The sequence below is a fragment of the Alexandromys fortis genome, unplaced genomic scaffold, assembly GCF_014885135.2.
Source record: "Alexandromys fortis isolate MF-2015 unplaced genomic scaffold, M_Fortis_MF-2015_v1.1 scaffold_51, whole genome shotgun sequence".
Classification (NCBI taxonomy): Eukaryota; Metazoa; Chordata; class Mammalia; order Rodentia; family Cricetidae; genus Alexandromys; species Alexandromys fortis.
Genome location: NW_026067925.1, coordinates 2,441,523 through 2,459,179, shown reverse-complemented (window position 1 = coordinate 2,459,179; position 17,657 = coordinate 2,441,523). Strand labels below are relative to the sequence as shown.

Here is a 17,657-nt window from a genome sequence, read left to right as displayed (position 1 = left end):
CTAAAAGTCAAGAAAAATGCATATTTTTAGGATGATTTTGCTACATTTAGCAAATATATCTTCTGCATAGAGTGGATTGAGGGGCACTGGGCTGAACTACATAGTTCAGGGACAGTGATTTGTGTGCCGCGTGCTGAAATGATTATGACATGAAATGACAATGCAACGTTAAAACAAGATGAATGAAGGTCATTCTTACCATATGTTCTTTTTAGTTTGGTTTTGTTTTTGAGATATGGTTTTATTGTATAATTCTGTCTGCCTGAGAACTCATAATATAGTACAGGCTGGTGTTGAACTCACAGAGATACACCTGTCTCTAACACCCAAGTGCTGGATTTGAAGGCATGTATCACCACACCCAACATTTTCAATATGGTTTTGACCCTCTGATATCTGAGTTAGGTCATTCTCAAACCTCTCTGTGACTGTCCCAATGTCCTACTCTACCTAGGCTTCACACCCACATGGCATTTAAAGCCTACAAAAAAGAAACTTAGATAGCCGCAGGTGTCTATGACTTACAACCACATATTCTGTGCCTTTCTTTAATTTGCTCTTGATCCAGTAGTGTTCCGATGGCTTCAGTATCAATCTCAACTATTTCATATGTTGAAAGCATAAGGGTCCTACTAGTCTAAGCTTATATAAGATCTAGGGGTCATTATCTTCAAGGCATACAGAAACACTGAGACCTACAATGTACACTTGATGCTGCTCCTTACTGCCACTACCTGCTGCTTACTGCTGCTAAACACAAAGGAATACAAAAGCTACTAAGAGCCAGATCTTGAGAAGCATCGTGTATACTCATGGTTCCCATATGCTTAAATGAATGCACACAGGTAGCTGAATGGTAGGAGCCATCAGTCATGGTATCAACCTGCTTCCTGATAACATAGCAGCCTTCACACCACTGTTCACTGCCTAGTGCCACTGGTTCCATGTCATATGATGATAGTAGTCCAAAAATATTATTCCAGAAACCATCTACTGGTCCACATAGAAAAGCACAAACAAATGCTTCCAGACCCTGATGCTTCAAGAAGCTCAGAGCTCTTACACACTTTTTAGGGGATGGTGCTCTCATTACATAGGCCCTTAATCTGACCTATCTGACCACAAGCAATGCAGAAATTCTCTCCACAATAATGCAGGAATGCTAAAGGAATATTTTTATTTCTGTTCGCCAGAAGACAGCCATTGCCAAATTGTTGTGCATTTATTTGAATTTGGGTTTGTATATGATAATGACATCAGCCTCTGAAAATCCACAGCTTGCAACAATGAATAAAACCATAAAAATTATGAAAGAAAGGCAATTCCAATTAAGATTGTCGCCTTTCCAGTAAATCCATTAAAATACTGGTGGTAACAGGCATCTGATGAGCTTTCTTTCTAACATCATTTAGGATCCTTAACCTGAAAGGGAGGTGTGGATGAGTGACTTATCTTTTTCCAATGAGATGTTGTATAACTCTTTACTGGAACGTAGATTCCTAGGTATCTAAATATAAGTCTGTTAGATGAGAAAATGCCCATGTCTGAACTTGTACCTGTTAAGTTTTATCAAAATAGCATGTGAGTATAGTCACATTTCCTTGTGACTATGGGAATTTCCTACTTATCAAGTCAAAACCTGTGAATGCTAAAGGGGAATGAGTCCTCACTGATTATTTAATAACTGCTAACTTGAGGTGATCACTCAGACACACCCAAACAGCTCATACAGAGAGGGGTATTTAACCAGGGCATTGGACATTAACACACCACCCTTCTACCTAGTTTCTGAGAGATTTACTCACTTATCTTCCTACTTAGAACAGACAAGTTCTGTTTCTGCCTTCTGAGGATCTAAGATCTGGACATCACTAAAGAAATTACCAGCATGGTGAGTCTTGCCCTGTTCTATAGAGAGCACGTAGCTCTGTGAAACCCACAAGAACAAAGGCTCAGTGTTGGTTCTTCCATGTGGGAAAGAGGGAGAAGGGCTAGTCCCAGTGGTCTTCACAGCAGTAAACTCTCAACTCAAGAAGATGATAGGCATTTTTATGACTCTATCCTTAAAGCCTGAACAGAGAAAAATTTGTTTTGACTCTTGCAGATTATAAAGTAAACGTTCTATGTTTAAGTCTAAATAAGTAGGAGAGAAGCCTGGTTATTCTGTCTGAAGGATGTATAAGATCCTGGTGATTGTGGTGAGTGACTGGATAAAAGAAAAGGAAATGACGTGAATGAGCTTCCATGAAACGGCATTGAGTGAACAAGCACGGTGGATTTTAGACTGTGTTGTTTAGTGTTATTGCCATGTTAAGAGCATGAGTGCTGAAGAATGTGTGGAATAGAAAATTTCTCAGATTCACAAAAACATGTTGCCTTAGTGATTTCATGTGCATATTTAACATCCTCCTCCACTCTTCTTATGCCAGTTAAAACAGCAGTGCTCCACGTACTGTTAGAGTTCCTTCTTGCTGAAAAGTTATTGCTTTGGTTGCTTGGCTTGTTTCTGTTTATTTTTTTTCTGGTGCTAATATGTAGGCAACAAAAGGGAAATTTAAATAGAAATTCATTTCTAGTGATTATTTTTAAAGTATTTTAAATAGTCTTGGTAAAACCTGGTATAAGACTTTAGTACACTTGAACTTAGCATCTTTTTGTTGTTGTTGGGCTATTTTTTTTTTTTTTTGCCTCTTTGCTTGTTTGGTTTTTGTTTTTCAAAACAGGTTTTCTCTGTGTAACAGCCCTAGCTGTCCTGGAACTAGCTCTTGTAGACCATGCTGGTCCTCGAATGTACAGAGATCTGCTTGTCTCCGCCTTCTCAGTGCTTGGATTAAAGGCACGCAACACCACTGCCCAGTCAAACTTATCATTTTAAATAAGTTGATTTGGAAACTGTTCCCATATTAGAAAAATCTTGCAAAGTTTATCAGTTAAATAGACCAAATTTCTAAATATTTTCAGATGTTTGCACCTTGTTCTTGTAGTAAGTGCCAAATACTGCCGAATCTACCATAAAATTGGTAGGAACGCTTTCTTCTTCTTTTGTTCTTCAAATTTTCAGGTATGTGTACTCTCTCACACACATGGAATGAATGTATATGATGTATATACATGGATAAATGCATGTACATATGAAGCAAAACATTCCATGATACTACTTATAGAGCCTTGAAGAAAAATGCTGTAAGAAAATATGGTACAATTTTACTATAAGATAAATTCATATTAAAGCTGCTATCCCTTTTAAGGAAAAGAAAACATATTGTGTTATTCGACAGTAGTTTGTAATGTTAAGTTATTTAAAGCTACATACAAACACGTATATACACACATATATAATTATTTTCTTCATGTATTATACAAAGAAATTTGTTTTTAATTTTTCCACCACTGAGGAATGTTTTGTTACAATATATAGGTGCATAACTTAACTAAAATTTGACTGTCATCACTTGACTAGCTGGGTCATTCATGAACAACCTATAGAGAACATTTTTCTTGACTCTGTTGGTCTCACTTCACTTTAATATAGCTATCTTACATTTTTTTTTTTCGAGACAGGGTTTCTCTGTGGTTTTGGAGCCTGTCCTGGAACTAGCTCTTGTAGACCAGGCTGGTCGCGAACTCACAGAGATCCGCCTGCCTCTGCCTCCCAAGTGCTGGGATTAAAGGTGTGCGCCACCACCGCCCGACATCTATCCTACATTTTAAGACAATAAAAACTACTTATCCTTATGTCCTTTTTCATGTTTCCCTCAACCATGTTCTTTTCTTCTCTCTGTCATCAGAGTTTTCAATATTTTGGTAAATAATATTTTAATTAATTCATTAAAAATTACACTCTCCTAAGCTACAGAGAAACCCTGACGTGAAAAACCAAAATAAATTTAATACAATATATTTTATAATTTTTGACAATTTTTCCATTATTTCTACCCCTTAACTGTTCTTGTCTCCCCCACAATCCTTTTCAAATTCATAAATTATTTAATTATTAAAGCATAATAGCATATGTTTATGTACATGCATGTATATGTACATTGTTTGTATGTGTATGTGATTAGAGCTGACAAGTTGGGATCTGATAATTATTAGAAGCTTTGGTTCAACACTGGAGAAGATTGTTTCTACCTTTCTTTTATTTTGTTTTTTGTTTGTTTTTCTTCAAGACAGGGTTTCTCTCTGTAACAAACCTAGCTGTCCAGGAACTCACTTTGCAGACAAGTTTTGCCTCAAACTCACAGAGATCTGCCTGCCTCTGACTCCCAAGTACTGGGATTAAAAGTGTGAGCCACCACTGCCCACCTCCATTCTGCCTTTTGTAATAACCCACTTAATTCCTTAATTCATGTAGCTCTTCATTTGGGAGAAGGTGTGGGAGATTTCCTCCATCCAGGCTATAATGTGAACCAGTGTTGCCATTATGAATATTATTTAGGAAGTCATGTTATTAAATTTTCATTATATGTCCATGTGCCATATAGAGAAGACACTGTCTTACACTAAACAACGTGGTCATCTGGCTCTTACATTCTTTCTGCCACTGTCTTCCCTTAGCCTGGGTGCAGAGATTGTATTAGAGATGCAACAATTAGGGATGAACACTCCACAGTGTTGTCCCCGTGATTTTTATCAGATATGAATTTAAGCAATGCTTTCATCTACTGCAAAAAGTAGCTTCTTTGAAGAAGGATGAGAGCTGCACTTATCTGTAGGATTCAGAATGGGTATTTAGAATGAAATACAGTTGGCAATTGTACTGGTCTAAGAAAATGACAATAGTTCTTTTTCATCTAGGGACCATGAGCTCACCATCCAGTAGCTGGCTAGGTTTTCAGTACCGGATATGATTTCCCTCCCATTGAGAGGGCCTTATGTCCAAGTGGACAATTGTTGGTTACTCCCAAAATACAAGTGCCACCATTGCCCCATTAAGAAAATCTTCCTGTGCTGGTCATTGTTGTTCATATGTAACTTGGAAGGAGTATTAATTACTTTTCTCTTGTGGCAGGTAGCATATCAACTACAGATGGATTGAGAGCAAGTCCAAAACTCTTCAAATGTTGTACTCCAGATATCTAGATTCCATCACAAAACCACAAATGTGAACAACCAGGAGAATATAGCTCTTGCTGTACACAGTAATCCCGCTATAACAAGCTGCAATAAAAGCAATTTAGATAAATCAGTGGCAAAAACTTTAAAAAGTAATTTGAAATATGTCTGAGGCTATGAAAAAATTCTTCATAAAGACTGTGAAATTATAAACAGTTGAATGAAAAATGAAAACAATTAAAGACCCAAAAGTAGAATTTAGCAAAAATATTGAACCACTATGAAAACCTAAACATAAATAAAACTGGAAATAAAATACTCAGGAAGTCTACAAAAGCCTCAGATGTAAGTCTCACCAACAAATTAAAAGATATGGAAGAGAGGATTTCAGAATTTAAAGACAAAGGAGAAAAAAATTGAATACCTTATCTAGGTCAAAGAAAATATTAAATACAAAACCAAATACAATTAAGAATTGTACAACACAGAGTAATATGGTGTGTGTGTGTGTGTGTGTGTGTGTGTGCGTGCCACACACCGTGCCCCAGTGTCTGTGCTCTGTGCGCTAGAACCCAGTTCGCAAGCTTCGGGAAAGGATGCTGGAGGTTGAGAATACAGACACAGAGACAGACCGACACACGCAGACCTTCAAACGCTGGTTCAGAAAGTCCCCTTTATTAACACCAAGTAGGCTTAAATACTCTACAGTCAATGGCCAACAGGTGATACTCCCATCCTCTGAACCTCTAAGCTAGGCATAGTTTCTAGTAACTTCAATTAGAAGGTTCTAGCAGGGTAGAGCAGCTGAAAGCCAGGACTCATTAATCCCAACATCCAGCTGAAGGCCAGGACTGAATTGGTCCCAACATGTGTGTTTGCGCGTGCATGAGTGCGTGTGTGTGCATGTGCGTGTGTGCATGTGCATGTGTGTTGTGTTTAGACGATGAAGCTAGAAAAGAGAACATGAGAAGGAAGGTATAAGTCTTAAGCAAAGGGAGAAATGGTAATGGTGGAGGAATACACGTGACAAGAAAGCAGAGTAGGGACAATCTTGGAGAGAAAACAGGAAACCTGCAAGAACGGGTGGGAGGGCACAAAGGAGACTTCATGGCAGAGAATGATGAGAGTAAAGTATGTAAAACATATTTACAGACTGGGGCTCATCATCTTTGTTAGGATAGCTGAAAGACAGATGCTGAAGGTATCTGTGGATGTGAATGTGTTATCATTTCAGGTTAAATTAAAGAACAAAAACCTGTGAAAAAGACTAAAGAGAAAATTTATTCTTTGTGACTTTGAAAATAACTATTGAGGTTTAAAGGAGAACAATCTTTTTTTTTCTTTGTAAACAGAAGAAGTCATGCAAAACATCTGCTGCTACAGAAGAAGACACACTATCTGAGACGATGTCCCAGCTTAACATAGCATCAGCTGCCAGCACACATCCTGCTGATGATCAAGATCAGACTGCTCCCAACCATTCCCTAGACTTTGCTGAGAGTCTCCCTACTCCTGCTCCAGGCCTCACTGTGAGTCAACCACAGATTCTTTTCTGGAATCCACCAACCTCTCCTAGCCATTTCTCATCAAGTGTTATGATTTCCTGTTTCCTTTATGATATCTTCATGATATAACAACAGGGCTTATAACCTTGAAAAAAGTTCTTTAACTTCTCACAAATTTATTTATTTCATGTGTTTATTCATTTATTGAGTGTAAGTTTTGAAATACTGCCTGCAATTTACATAAATATACTCTTCTACTGCTTGTGTCTTTACATCAGAACACTTTTTGTGGCATTTCAGCGCAGCATCATTTGGAGCATAAGGTCCTTAGGCAAATCTAATTATTTGTGTTCATAAATAATAATAGTAATATAATTAGAAACATTCATATGTCTGGAAAAACCACAATCAATTTGATTTAATAATAATGTTTCTTTGAATGACCCCAGCTTTATAAAACAATTTTCTAAGAGGCTTTGAATTTAGAAGACTGGTTCCCTGCTTGATCATAAACACGTAAGGCAGTCAACGATACTGAACATCACAATTATATTGAAATGATTCCATGACAACTTACCATTACTTTTAAGACAAAATTTAGAATAAAGTTTTATACTTTTTATAACTTTATAAAAAATGTATTGAACACAATAGATATGCTCTTGCAGAAATTTTATTTAAGCTGAGTTATGATCCCTATAAAGATTTTAACTAAATGGGTATTGACATGAGTCCTAACTGGGCTTTGTGCATGACAGCCCAACAAGCTACCATTTCACAGGTAACTCCAAATATTGACTGTTATCTAGGCTTTTTTGCTATTTGTGTCATAAATTTTTTCTGAGCTCTGTTGGACCCCCTCCATTTTAAGTTGCTCTCCTGAAATTCAGAAATAGTGCAAGAAAGTCAGCCGTGGTAGTTCACAACTGTAACCTTTGCATTAAGGAGACAAAGGCAAGTGGGCCTCTGTGGTTTGAAGACAAGCCTAGTCTACATTGTACATTCCAAGATAAATAATGAGATCCTGGCTCAAAAAGAAAGGAATTTAGGTAGGAAGGAAAGAAGAAGGAAGGAAAGAAGGAAGGAAGGAAGGGAGGGAGGGAGGGAGGGAGGGAGGGAGGGAGGGAGAGAAGGAAAGAAGGAAGGAAAGAAGGAAGGAAGGAAGGAAGGAAGGAAGGAAGGAGAGAAGGAAGAAAGGAAGGAGAAAAGGAAGAAAGGAAGGAGAAAAGGAAGAAAGGAAGGAAAGAAGGAAGGAAGGAGAGAAGAAAGAAAGGAAGGAAAAAATAAAGGATTTATTATCTACTACCACAACTTCAGTTCCACTTTTAATGGATACACTGGAAATTGTGTGCTTTGTGAATTATTTGGTGGTCTTTATAACAGTCCACTAATTTATTTTATACATATCATAAAACTTTCTTTTTAATTTTAATCTAGTCATTGCTGCTTGCTTACTTATATACACATTACTAACTCTAACTATATCGCTCTTTGATATTTATGTTATACTAATCGGTTATACTGTTGGAAAAATCAGATCCAAGTGAATGCTAATCACTAATAGGTAATAACTGTGTGTGAAATGATGCTTGGATTATTTGCATTCCCTTTGGTCTGTGAAGACAACTCTAGCTCCTTATATGCAGATGTCCAAGCTTATAGCTTTTCCTTACTTTGCATATTCTGTCTTACAGTTAGGCAATCTTCTCCTCATAGAAACACTCTGTATTACTCTGTGATCTCAGAACACTGTGCAGATAAGAGATTTGATGCCTATCAATTTCCCTGTATTACAAACCCCTGATATTGAGAAAAAAAACTCTAAACATTAAGGACATGACTCTAACCAAAGTACCTCTACCTGAACCTATTTAAAAGAGGTGGCTGTGAGCCAGCTCACGTTGTTTTTGATTATTAAATAAGAGTCAGTAGCTACCTTCAAAGGAGACATACTTTGATTTATACCCACATAATAACCTAAGAAACTTCAATTGTATGTTTTATATTTACTATTCTCTAATCCAACAATATTTAATTTCCCCATTTTATATTCTTCTGTCATAAGAGAAAAGGATATATTTGAATTAATGATAATTTTACTTAAGTACTTCAGACAATTGCTCTCAACAGCTTGTGCTGTTTTATGGTGAACATCCTGTCTCTCATTAGAAAGATTCCTATGCTTTTCAGGGAGAGTGTTCAAAATCTGTGGCTCAAGCCCATTGCTTTAACTCATTAGTCTTTTGTCCAGTGAAAGAATTTCTCTTTACCTTATCTATAGTTCTACAAATACATACAAACCTTTAGGACCAATATGGACTTTGAGATTTATCTTATATGAAGGTTAATTTTTATTTGTTGCTAAACTTACAAGTTTATATCCCTGTGTTTGTTAACTTCAGAACCAAAAGACACGAGCTGTTGGCCAAAATGAGGCCATGACTGTGATGGTGCTGGATGCAACAGAGCCCTTTGAATATGAGTCAACAAAAAATGAAGTAAAGGTGATGTTTCATGCTAGAGTGGCCACTGTGAATGAGTGTTTCAACGTGGAAGTTCTCAATATGAACCTGATAAAGAAGTTCACAAAAAATAATGTCATCAAAATCGCCAATTATGTCAAGGTCAATGGAATCCTAGAGATAACTGAAAAATCCTCTGTGACTGAAGCTGGTCCCGACGAAAAGATTGAAGTCCCCCAAAAGCTTATCACAGTAGCAAAGAAAACTCCTATGATTTCTGATATTAACAGGATTTTTTGTGGAGAACCATTTTATGGGTCGTTTACATTAAACAAGGTAATACTTAAAATTTGCTTTTTTTAAATTTTTCTTCCATAACAACTGGAATTAAATATGATAACTTTCCAGTCATAGTTTAATGATAATGTTGTAGCACAAGACTCTTGACTATGGGTGGAAGGTGAACTCATCCCACCTATGAAGGAATAAGAGTGGATGACTTATTCATACTCCTTAGGATGTCTCTTAAAGAGCACCAGAAAATGACTCACCAAGAAACTTTATTTTGCTAGTTAAAACTCAATGAGAAGGAATGTTGCAGGTCACAGGTCAGGGTCATGTCAACAATCTCAAATTTTTTTGTTGTTATACTACAACTATACAATGCTCGTTATTTTTTTCTATACATCCTGTTTCTACAGATTCCCTGAAAAGGGGTGAATGTTGATTGTGACATATATTTGAAGTAATAAATGGATTAGTGACATCCTCACAAATTCAAAACCATTCAAGAGAACGAATTTATTCTCTCTGCAGATAGGTTTTAACATTTAGTCTTGACTCATACATTATTCAGTTAGCTAATTATTTCTGAAGACCTTAGCAACAAAGACCTATTTATGAAACAACCTTTAGAGAGTAAGTAAGTCTAGTTTTCTCTTTTACAAATGAAAAAATATATAGATAGCTCATTGGTGCATTAATTCCCAAATTACAAGTATTGAGTTTTTTTAAAAAACATGACAACCTTGGTGAACTCAACAAATGTTTCATAAACTTGCCACTTTTAAGGCTCTTTAGTTCATCTTCTTTTCAAAACTCTTTTATATTTTAAAGCTGTTACTTTATAGCACACTCCTTAGCGACAATGCTTATGAACACAATACAGTGAACTGTGAAAGTCAATACAGTATGATTTGGGGACTTTGACTTTCTTGGACATGATGCCTGAAAAAGGTAAGAAAATGTATAGGGTCCAAATGAGTGGACTACTGGAATCTTACCTGTTCTGGAAATTCCCTATAATCTATTGAATGAATGAATAGTAAAAGAAAATGTCTGTTCATTCTTTTATAAGAAGAGGATACAAAGATGGTTGCCTGAAGTTCTGATTCCTGAGATTTATCCAGGTGATTTTTGGAGAATCCAGACTGTTGAAGAACAGGAAGTAGTGAAAAACAGGAAGAACATTTATTGTTGTAACACTTCCAGGCAGAAATTTTCTAGATAAGGAAAGAAAATCATTGCAGTAATAAAAAATAATTCTTTGGGAAGACTTTAACAAAGATGCCTGTATGTCCATGTCTGTAACAGGTTCCATATTTTCCAGTGATTTTTGAAATGGAAAAGACTGTTTTGAGTGTATACCAAAATGAGATAACTTTCAGAAAAGTAATGTTAATTTTGCTTTTGCAGAAAAAGTACGACAAAACGAACATAGTCTATGAAATGAAGGATGATACAGGAACTATAGACATGGAAGTGAGTGGGATACGCTTTGACATCAAATGTGAGGAAGGAGACACACTACAACTCTTTGGCTTTGAACTGACAAAAACTAACGGTCAAGTGAAGCTGGTGTCTGGAAAACACAGTTTCATTAAGGTACAAAGTAGACAAGGAACAGATTTATCAAAGCAGAAATTCACATTTCTTTAGGATTCNGTAATAATCCAAAGACTATTGTATGTATGCTATATAACAGGATGTATGAAGAAATTGAAATGGCATGGAAGTACATTTGAATAGTGATCAAGAGCAAGAGTTTTGAATAAGTCAGATGTGATTTGAATGCCAGCTTCAACAATTATGATGTGGCTGGTTCTGGGGGAAAGTTTAACTCTGAATCTGTACTTTAAGGGAAGAAATGCCTATATATTTGTGAGTTCACACAGTGTTTAGCACATTTTAAGAAGTGAGTAGATACTATTTTCTTAATTGGGTAAATACACTAGAGAGAGAGAGGTCTAGGAAATAGAAAGGTTATGAAAATATACCAAAGAGTGAATCATCAGTATTAATTCCACTACACATGGAAATATTCAGCTTACTTAGATAAAGTCATGTTTAGAAGGAGGAGCCTTCTCTTCAAGGACCATATAGTTGGAAAGAGGTGGCTCAAAATAGGACAATACAATGAAGAAGATGAAGCAGAGAAGATCAACAGCCTTTGAGAGGGCCAAAGGTCATATAAGGCTATTGAGGCCAATAGACAGGAATGGGTGACTGGAGAATGTATAAACAGCACTTTAGCTCAAATTGTTAGAATCTTATAGTATCTCTCACTGTCTCTTTCAAGGTCCTCAAAGCTGGAAGAAAGAAAATATCCCTCTCTCCATCCAAACCCAATTAATGAAGAAGGAAGTGGTGACCCACAAAATTAATTCAGTGCTTTCAACAGTGGAGCTTTGAAAATAGGAACACCAAGCAACTGGAAACAAGCAACAGCTATAGAAGTACATCCAAGCATTTAAGAATTGTTAGCTGACTTGTGATTATGTATTTTCATTTATAGAATTCCTTATCTTTTTTTCTATGAAAATATCACTTGAGTTTAATTTTTCCAGTGTTAAAGTAAGAAAAATTTCTTTTGAAAAGGATACAAACATTCAGTCAAAGTAGTCATCTACAGTATGTGGAAAGATTTTTACTTACTGTTCTTCTGATAGAGGACTAATATCCAAAATATATAAAGAACTCAAAAGTAGATAAGCAAGAAAACAAATAACCCAATTGAAATTTGGCTAAAGATCTAAGCAGAGCATTCTCAAAGAGGAAATTCAAATGGATTTGACACACTTAAATGTTCAATATCCTTAGGTATCAGGGAATGTAAATGATATTATTTTAAGAATTCATCTTAAACCTGTCTGAATAGCTAAGATCAGTAAAACAGGTGACAGTTCACGCTGGTGAGGATGTGGAGTAAGGGAACAGCCATCCATTGCTGGTGGAGTGCAAACTTGTACAACTTATGTCAGTTTCTTTTAAACACTTTTAAAGCAATTCACATTTTTAGATAATTTTGTCTGGGAAAACTTTTCCAGACTCAAAACCATAAGACTGTATCCTTTTTCTCTTTAGAGTATAGCAGTTTAGTTCTTTCCCTTTTAGCATATTATCTGATTTTTTCCATATTTTTAAGATGTCAAATGGGATTTACTTTAAAATGAGTATGAAATTTGTCTCATTAAAGTGACTATTATTGGTAAAAATATGCTTAAATAAACTCTCCTTTCTCCACTTATTTATTGCTTATTATTTTCCAAAAGCAGCTTTCTAGATTCTTTACTGTATTTGACCAGCATTTCCTCTGTATTTTAAATGCAAAACTACATTAAAATTGATGCTCACCTTCCTAGACCTGGATGGAGGGAGGAGGACCTTGGACTTCCCACAGGGCAGGGAACCCTGACTGCTCTTTGAACTGGAGAGGGAGGGGGAGGGTGATGGGGGAGGGGGAGGGGTATGGAAGGAGGGGAGGAGGTGGAAAATTTTAAGTAAAAATAAAAAAATGTAAAAAAATTGATTAAAGACAATGTTATAATTTTAATACAAAATGTTATGTTTTCAATATTCTACATATAAAACTCAACATATAACATCTGACACACTTTATCTTACAAACACAAGGAAACAATTGTTAAAAATCAGTTTCTCACATAATCTAAGTACAATAGACTAAAATACATTTAGAAATAGCCTTTTAAATTTTGATCAATTTTACCTCTTCCTACTTCTTCAGTTCCTCTGTTACGTGTACCTATCCCATACCCAGCTTACTTGATTTAAGGAGTAATTTCTGTCTAATTAGTGCATCTATATATTCTTGGCTATTGTCACACACTGGAGTGTATTCCATCTACCAGTAGTAAGGTAACCCAGACCCAGAAAGACAAATATAATAATATACTCATTTATAAGTGACTTTTAGACATAAAACAAAGAAAAAACAGCCTACTGCCCAGAACCCCAGAGAACATACACAACAAAAAGGACCCTAAGAAAGACATGTATGGATCCACATATGAAGGAGAAAAAGACAAGATCTCCTGAGTAAATTAGGAGCCTGTGAGTCATGGGAGATGGTAGAAGGTAACAGGAGATAAAGGAAGGGTAGCAGAGAAAAATATATAACTCAATTCAAAAAATACCTCTCTCTCTCTCTCTCTCTCTCTCTCTCTCTCTCTCTCTCTCTCTCTCAGGTTTAATATCTTGTCTCAAACTCCTTTCTCCATGTTGGGCTTTTGTCTGATTAAAGTTAGACAGGTCTGGTCTAACTTTATGAGGTGAATACTCTCATAAACACTAAATGTTCATATGTGCAAGTTCCCTGTTCTATCCATAAACTTTGTTTCCTATAGTCATCTGCTTTTGCTACAAGGCTCTACCAGGCTGCAGGAAGCACGTAAGTACTTGTGTTGGCAGACAAGCACTGGGGAAATGAGGAACGCTAAACGCACATGATTGGATTGTCTTTTTAAAGAAAGAGATATGTGTTCTGCTCAGAAGACTGTAAATGAGTATGGTTAATAGCCTGGTGACTTCTAGACTTTTCATATGGCCAGACATTACCAGATCACCCAGACTCCTACATTAATCTCAGTAAATCTATAGCACTGGCTTTCCTAAAACTTCATCATGAACATTGTTAATTTTGAGCCTGCTTTCTTAATTAATCTGTAGAACTCATTCTTATGGAATATACCACTTGAACTTTATCAGATTCTAGATGTTGCGATGGCTTAATGTTCATTATGAAACAGGATTAAGTTAATTATCACCAGGAATTTTTTTCCAAGCTGTGCTGTGCTTAAATATGCTTGAAATAACCTGATATCAGACTCTAATTTGAAACAACACAGGCCACTGAGACATGTTGAACCAAATCTCCTTACCTCCCCTGTATTGGTACTCTGCTGGCCATGGTGTTTAGCATAAAGCTGATCTCCTACAATGCCCTCCAACATGTGGGAAGAGGGTTTGCATTATAGATGTCGCATTTAGGGCTGAGCACTGCACAGTCTCTTATTCTCTACACCTTGACCAGTTGTGAATCTTTGTTTTGATTACCATAGTAATGAGAAGTCACTAGTTGTCACTTTAATATTATGTCACTTTGGCAGAGTAATAAATGTCAACTCTTCCCTTTAGTCTATGACTTGTCTTGCCCTATGTTCTTGGTCTAGATAATAATACCATGTGTGGATTCTATCTTGAGAAGTGGGACTTAAATCCAAGAAAAAAGCAGTTGGTCACTCCAATGATATCCATGCCACTATTTTATCTCTGGGCATATATTTCTAGGCTTGCCATTGTTGATGCTTGTGAGACTCAAAAATAAATAAAACTGATGTTTACTTTTGTCCTCTGATAGCATACATGCATGTCACCTTCTAATGCTCTGAAAGCTAACCAGTGGAGATGAAGCTTCCAAATTAAAACCAACTTGTTTCTCTATGTTTTGGTGACCCATTCATGTCATGTCTTCAAGAATAGGGACTTAAAAAAATCATTAAAGAAAAAAATGATCAGTAAACACTACAATCCTAAATATATACTCACAAAGCAGAGGCACTCCATTTATAAAAGAAATACTAATAGTTTAGGAATAAATTTTTAAAATCAGCAAAGATAAATATTTTAACTATTGAGAGAGTTATTCTTATGTAAATGCAAACATATGTGACACTTTGTATTTTATTAATCACTAAGATGAATAGAATAGCATTCTCACAATATGTAAAGGCCATGCAAAACTTTAGAAGTGACAGCAAAATCATGACTGTGGTGCAAGATATGCCTAGGGAAAACCTGTGACAAGATGGGGAGGAAGACCCTGGGACCCACAATTCATAGTACTCTATTCACTGTGATCCGAAAAAATAGCCCTCAAATAATGGAAAAATAAAAATTTTTAAAAGAGAAACTCTAATACTTTTTGGAAGAATTATCATACAACTCAAAGACTGGTATCAAAGACTGAGAGCAAAAATACATAAAGAAAATGGAGAGGCTATATGGGAAGTGCCAGTTGCACTAGTTATCAAGACTACTATAAATAAAAAACTACTATAATACAAAGGCATCAGGTTAGTGGAAAAGAGAAAAATCAACAGGGATGTAGTAAGGAAGTAGAACATTGTTGCAAGAAAACATGGCCTTCTATCATGAGGGAAGGATGGAGAGCTATGAAAAAGTAGGGGAGGTCATGTAGAGTGAAAACAGCCTGATTCATGTTCTTTCCATTAGCTCTTTTTTTTTTTTTTATTTGGTTTGGTTTTTGAGGCAGGATCTGACTGCATAACACTGCCTGACCTGAAACACATTATATAACCAGGCTGGCCTCAAGCCCATGGAGACAAGCCTGTCTCTACCACCTGAGTAGCCTGCATGGATACAAATAAGTAATATTGGATATTTACCTTACAAAATATGTAATAAAAAACTAAAGATCTAAAATAGAACGTATTATTATTACAGTTTCATAAGTATTTTTTCATTTTATACTTTTAAAATATATTTTAAATAAGATACAATTACACCACTTCATCATTCTTTTTTTCTCCAGCACCTCCTAGATTCTACTCATTTTCAATCTGATAGAATTCTAAAAAATAGTTTTGTTATATGTTAAATAACATACTATGCAAGTATGTAAGTATTTTTATTGAGTTCTACATTTTCTGTGCTCCCCTCCCTGACTCTTCCCTCCCTGCCTCTCCACTCACCTTCAATACCCCCCCAAAGGTCCCCATTCACCCAATTTACTCAGGAGATCTTGTCTTTTTCCACATCTCATGTAGATTAGATGTATGTATGTATGTATATAAGAATGTATGTATGAGTGCTGAAGAATGTGTGCAATAGAAAATTTCTCAGATTCACAAAAACATGTTGCCTTAGTGATTTCATGTGCATATTTAACATCCTCCTCCACTCTTCTATGCCAGTTAAAACAGCAGTGCTCCACTTACTGTTAGAGTTCCTTCTTGCTGAAAAGTCATTGTTTTGGTTGCTTGGTTTATTTCTGTTTAGTTTTTTTCTGGTGCTAAAATGTAGGAAACAAAAGGGAGATTTAAATAGAAATTCATTTCTATTGATTATTTTTAAAGTATTTATATAGTCTTGGTAAACCCTGGTATAAGACTTTGGTACACTTGAATTTAGCATCTTTTTGTCGATGTTGGGCTATTTTTTTTTTTTTTGCCTTTTTGTTGTTTGTTTTTTCCAAAAGAGGGTTTCTTTGTATAACAGCCCTGGTTGTCCTGGAAGTAGCTCTTGTAGACCATACTGGCATCGAACTCACAAAGATCTGCCTGTCTGTGCCTCCTGAGTGCTGGGATTAAAGGCATGCACCTCCACTGCCCAGTCAAACTTATCATTATAAATGTTGATTTGAGAACTCTACCCATATTAGAACAATATTGCTAAGTTTATCAGTTAAGTAGACCAAATTTCTGTGTCTGTGCCACGCACCGTGCCCCAGTGTCTGCGCTCTGTGCGCTAGAACCCAGTTCGCAAGCTTCGGGAAAGAGTGCTGGAGGTTGAGAATACAGACGCAGAGACAGACTGACACAGGCAGACCTTCAAACGCTGGTTCAGAAAGTCCCCCTTATTAACACCATGTAGGTTTAAATACTCTAAAGTCAATGGCCAACAGGTGATAATCCCATCCTCTGAACCTCTAAGCTAGGCACAGTTTCTAGTAACTTCAGTTACAAGGTTCTAGCAGGGTAGAGCAGCTGAAAGCCAGGACTCATTAATCCCAACATCCAGCTGAAGGCCAGGACTTAATTGGTCCCAACATGTGTGTGTGCATGCATGAGTGCATGTGTGTGTCCTGTGTATGTGCGTGTGTGTGTGCGTGTATGTGTGTGTTCGTGTGTATGTGCATGTGTGTGTGTTCGTGTGTGTGTGTGTGTGTGTGTGTGTGTGTGTGTGTGTGTACCATGAAGCTACCTGCTTCGCCCGCGACAGCTGCGTCGCCCGCCGTGCGTCGGTCTGCCCGCCGCTGCCGTGCGTCCTCTTCATATTTTTCAAAGATTATAGAATATGGCATTTTAAATGGTTTAATAACTTAGGACTTTTCATGACAATGAGACATTCTGCTCCTGGCAGCACCAATCTACTTCAGGAAGAAGATGGGCATCGAAGAGGATCCTTATGGAGTTTGATAGCCATTTGGGCAAGAAACTGCTCTTGCCTGGACTTTTGCATAAACTGGACACATAGAACTCTCAGAGAGAGGACTTCTGAACTTGCCTAAAGGTGAGATGATCTTTTGGGGTTCCTGATTCATGAAAGAGTCTGCAAGACATTCTTCAGGACAAGCAGATAGTGACTGTCTTTGAAA

General features: G+C 36.6%; 1 protein-coding gene across 1 annotated transcript; it reads left to right on the top strand.

The window, feature by feature from the left end:
* Positions 1 to 1,781: 1,781 nt before the first annotated feature.
* Positions 1,782 to 12,432, top strand: LOC126502175 (interferon-activable protein 205-A-like). Its single transcript, XM_050143017.1, has 5 exons — positions 1,782 to 1,891; positions 6,408 to 6,584; positions 8,963 to 9,358; positions 10,718 to 10,906; positions 11,601 to 12,432. Exons 1-5 carry the CDS (start codon positions 1,889 to 1,891, stop codon positions 11,652 to 11,654), a joined length of 819 nt encoding a protein of 272 aa, XP_049998974.1. The 5' UTR covers positions 1,782 to 1,888; the 3' UTR covers positions 11,655 to 12,432.
* Positions 12,433 to 17,657: the final 5,225 nt, after the last annotated feature.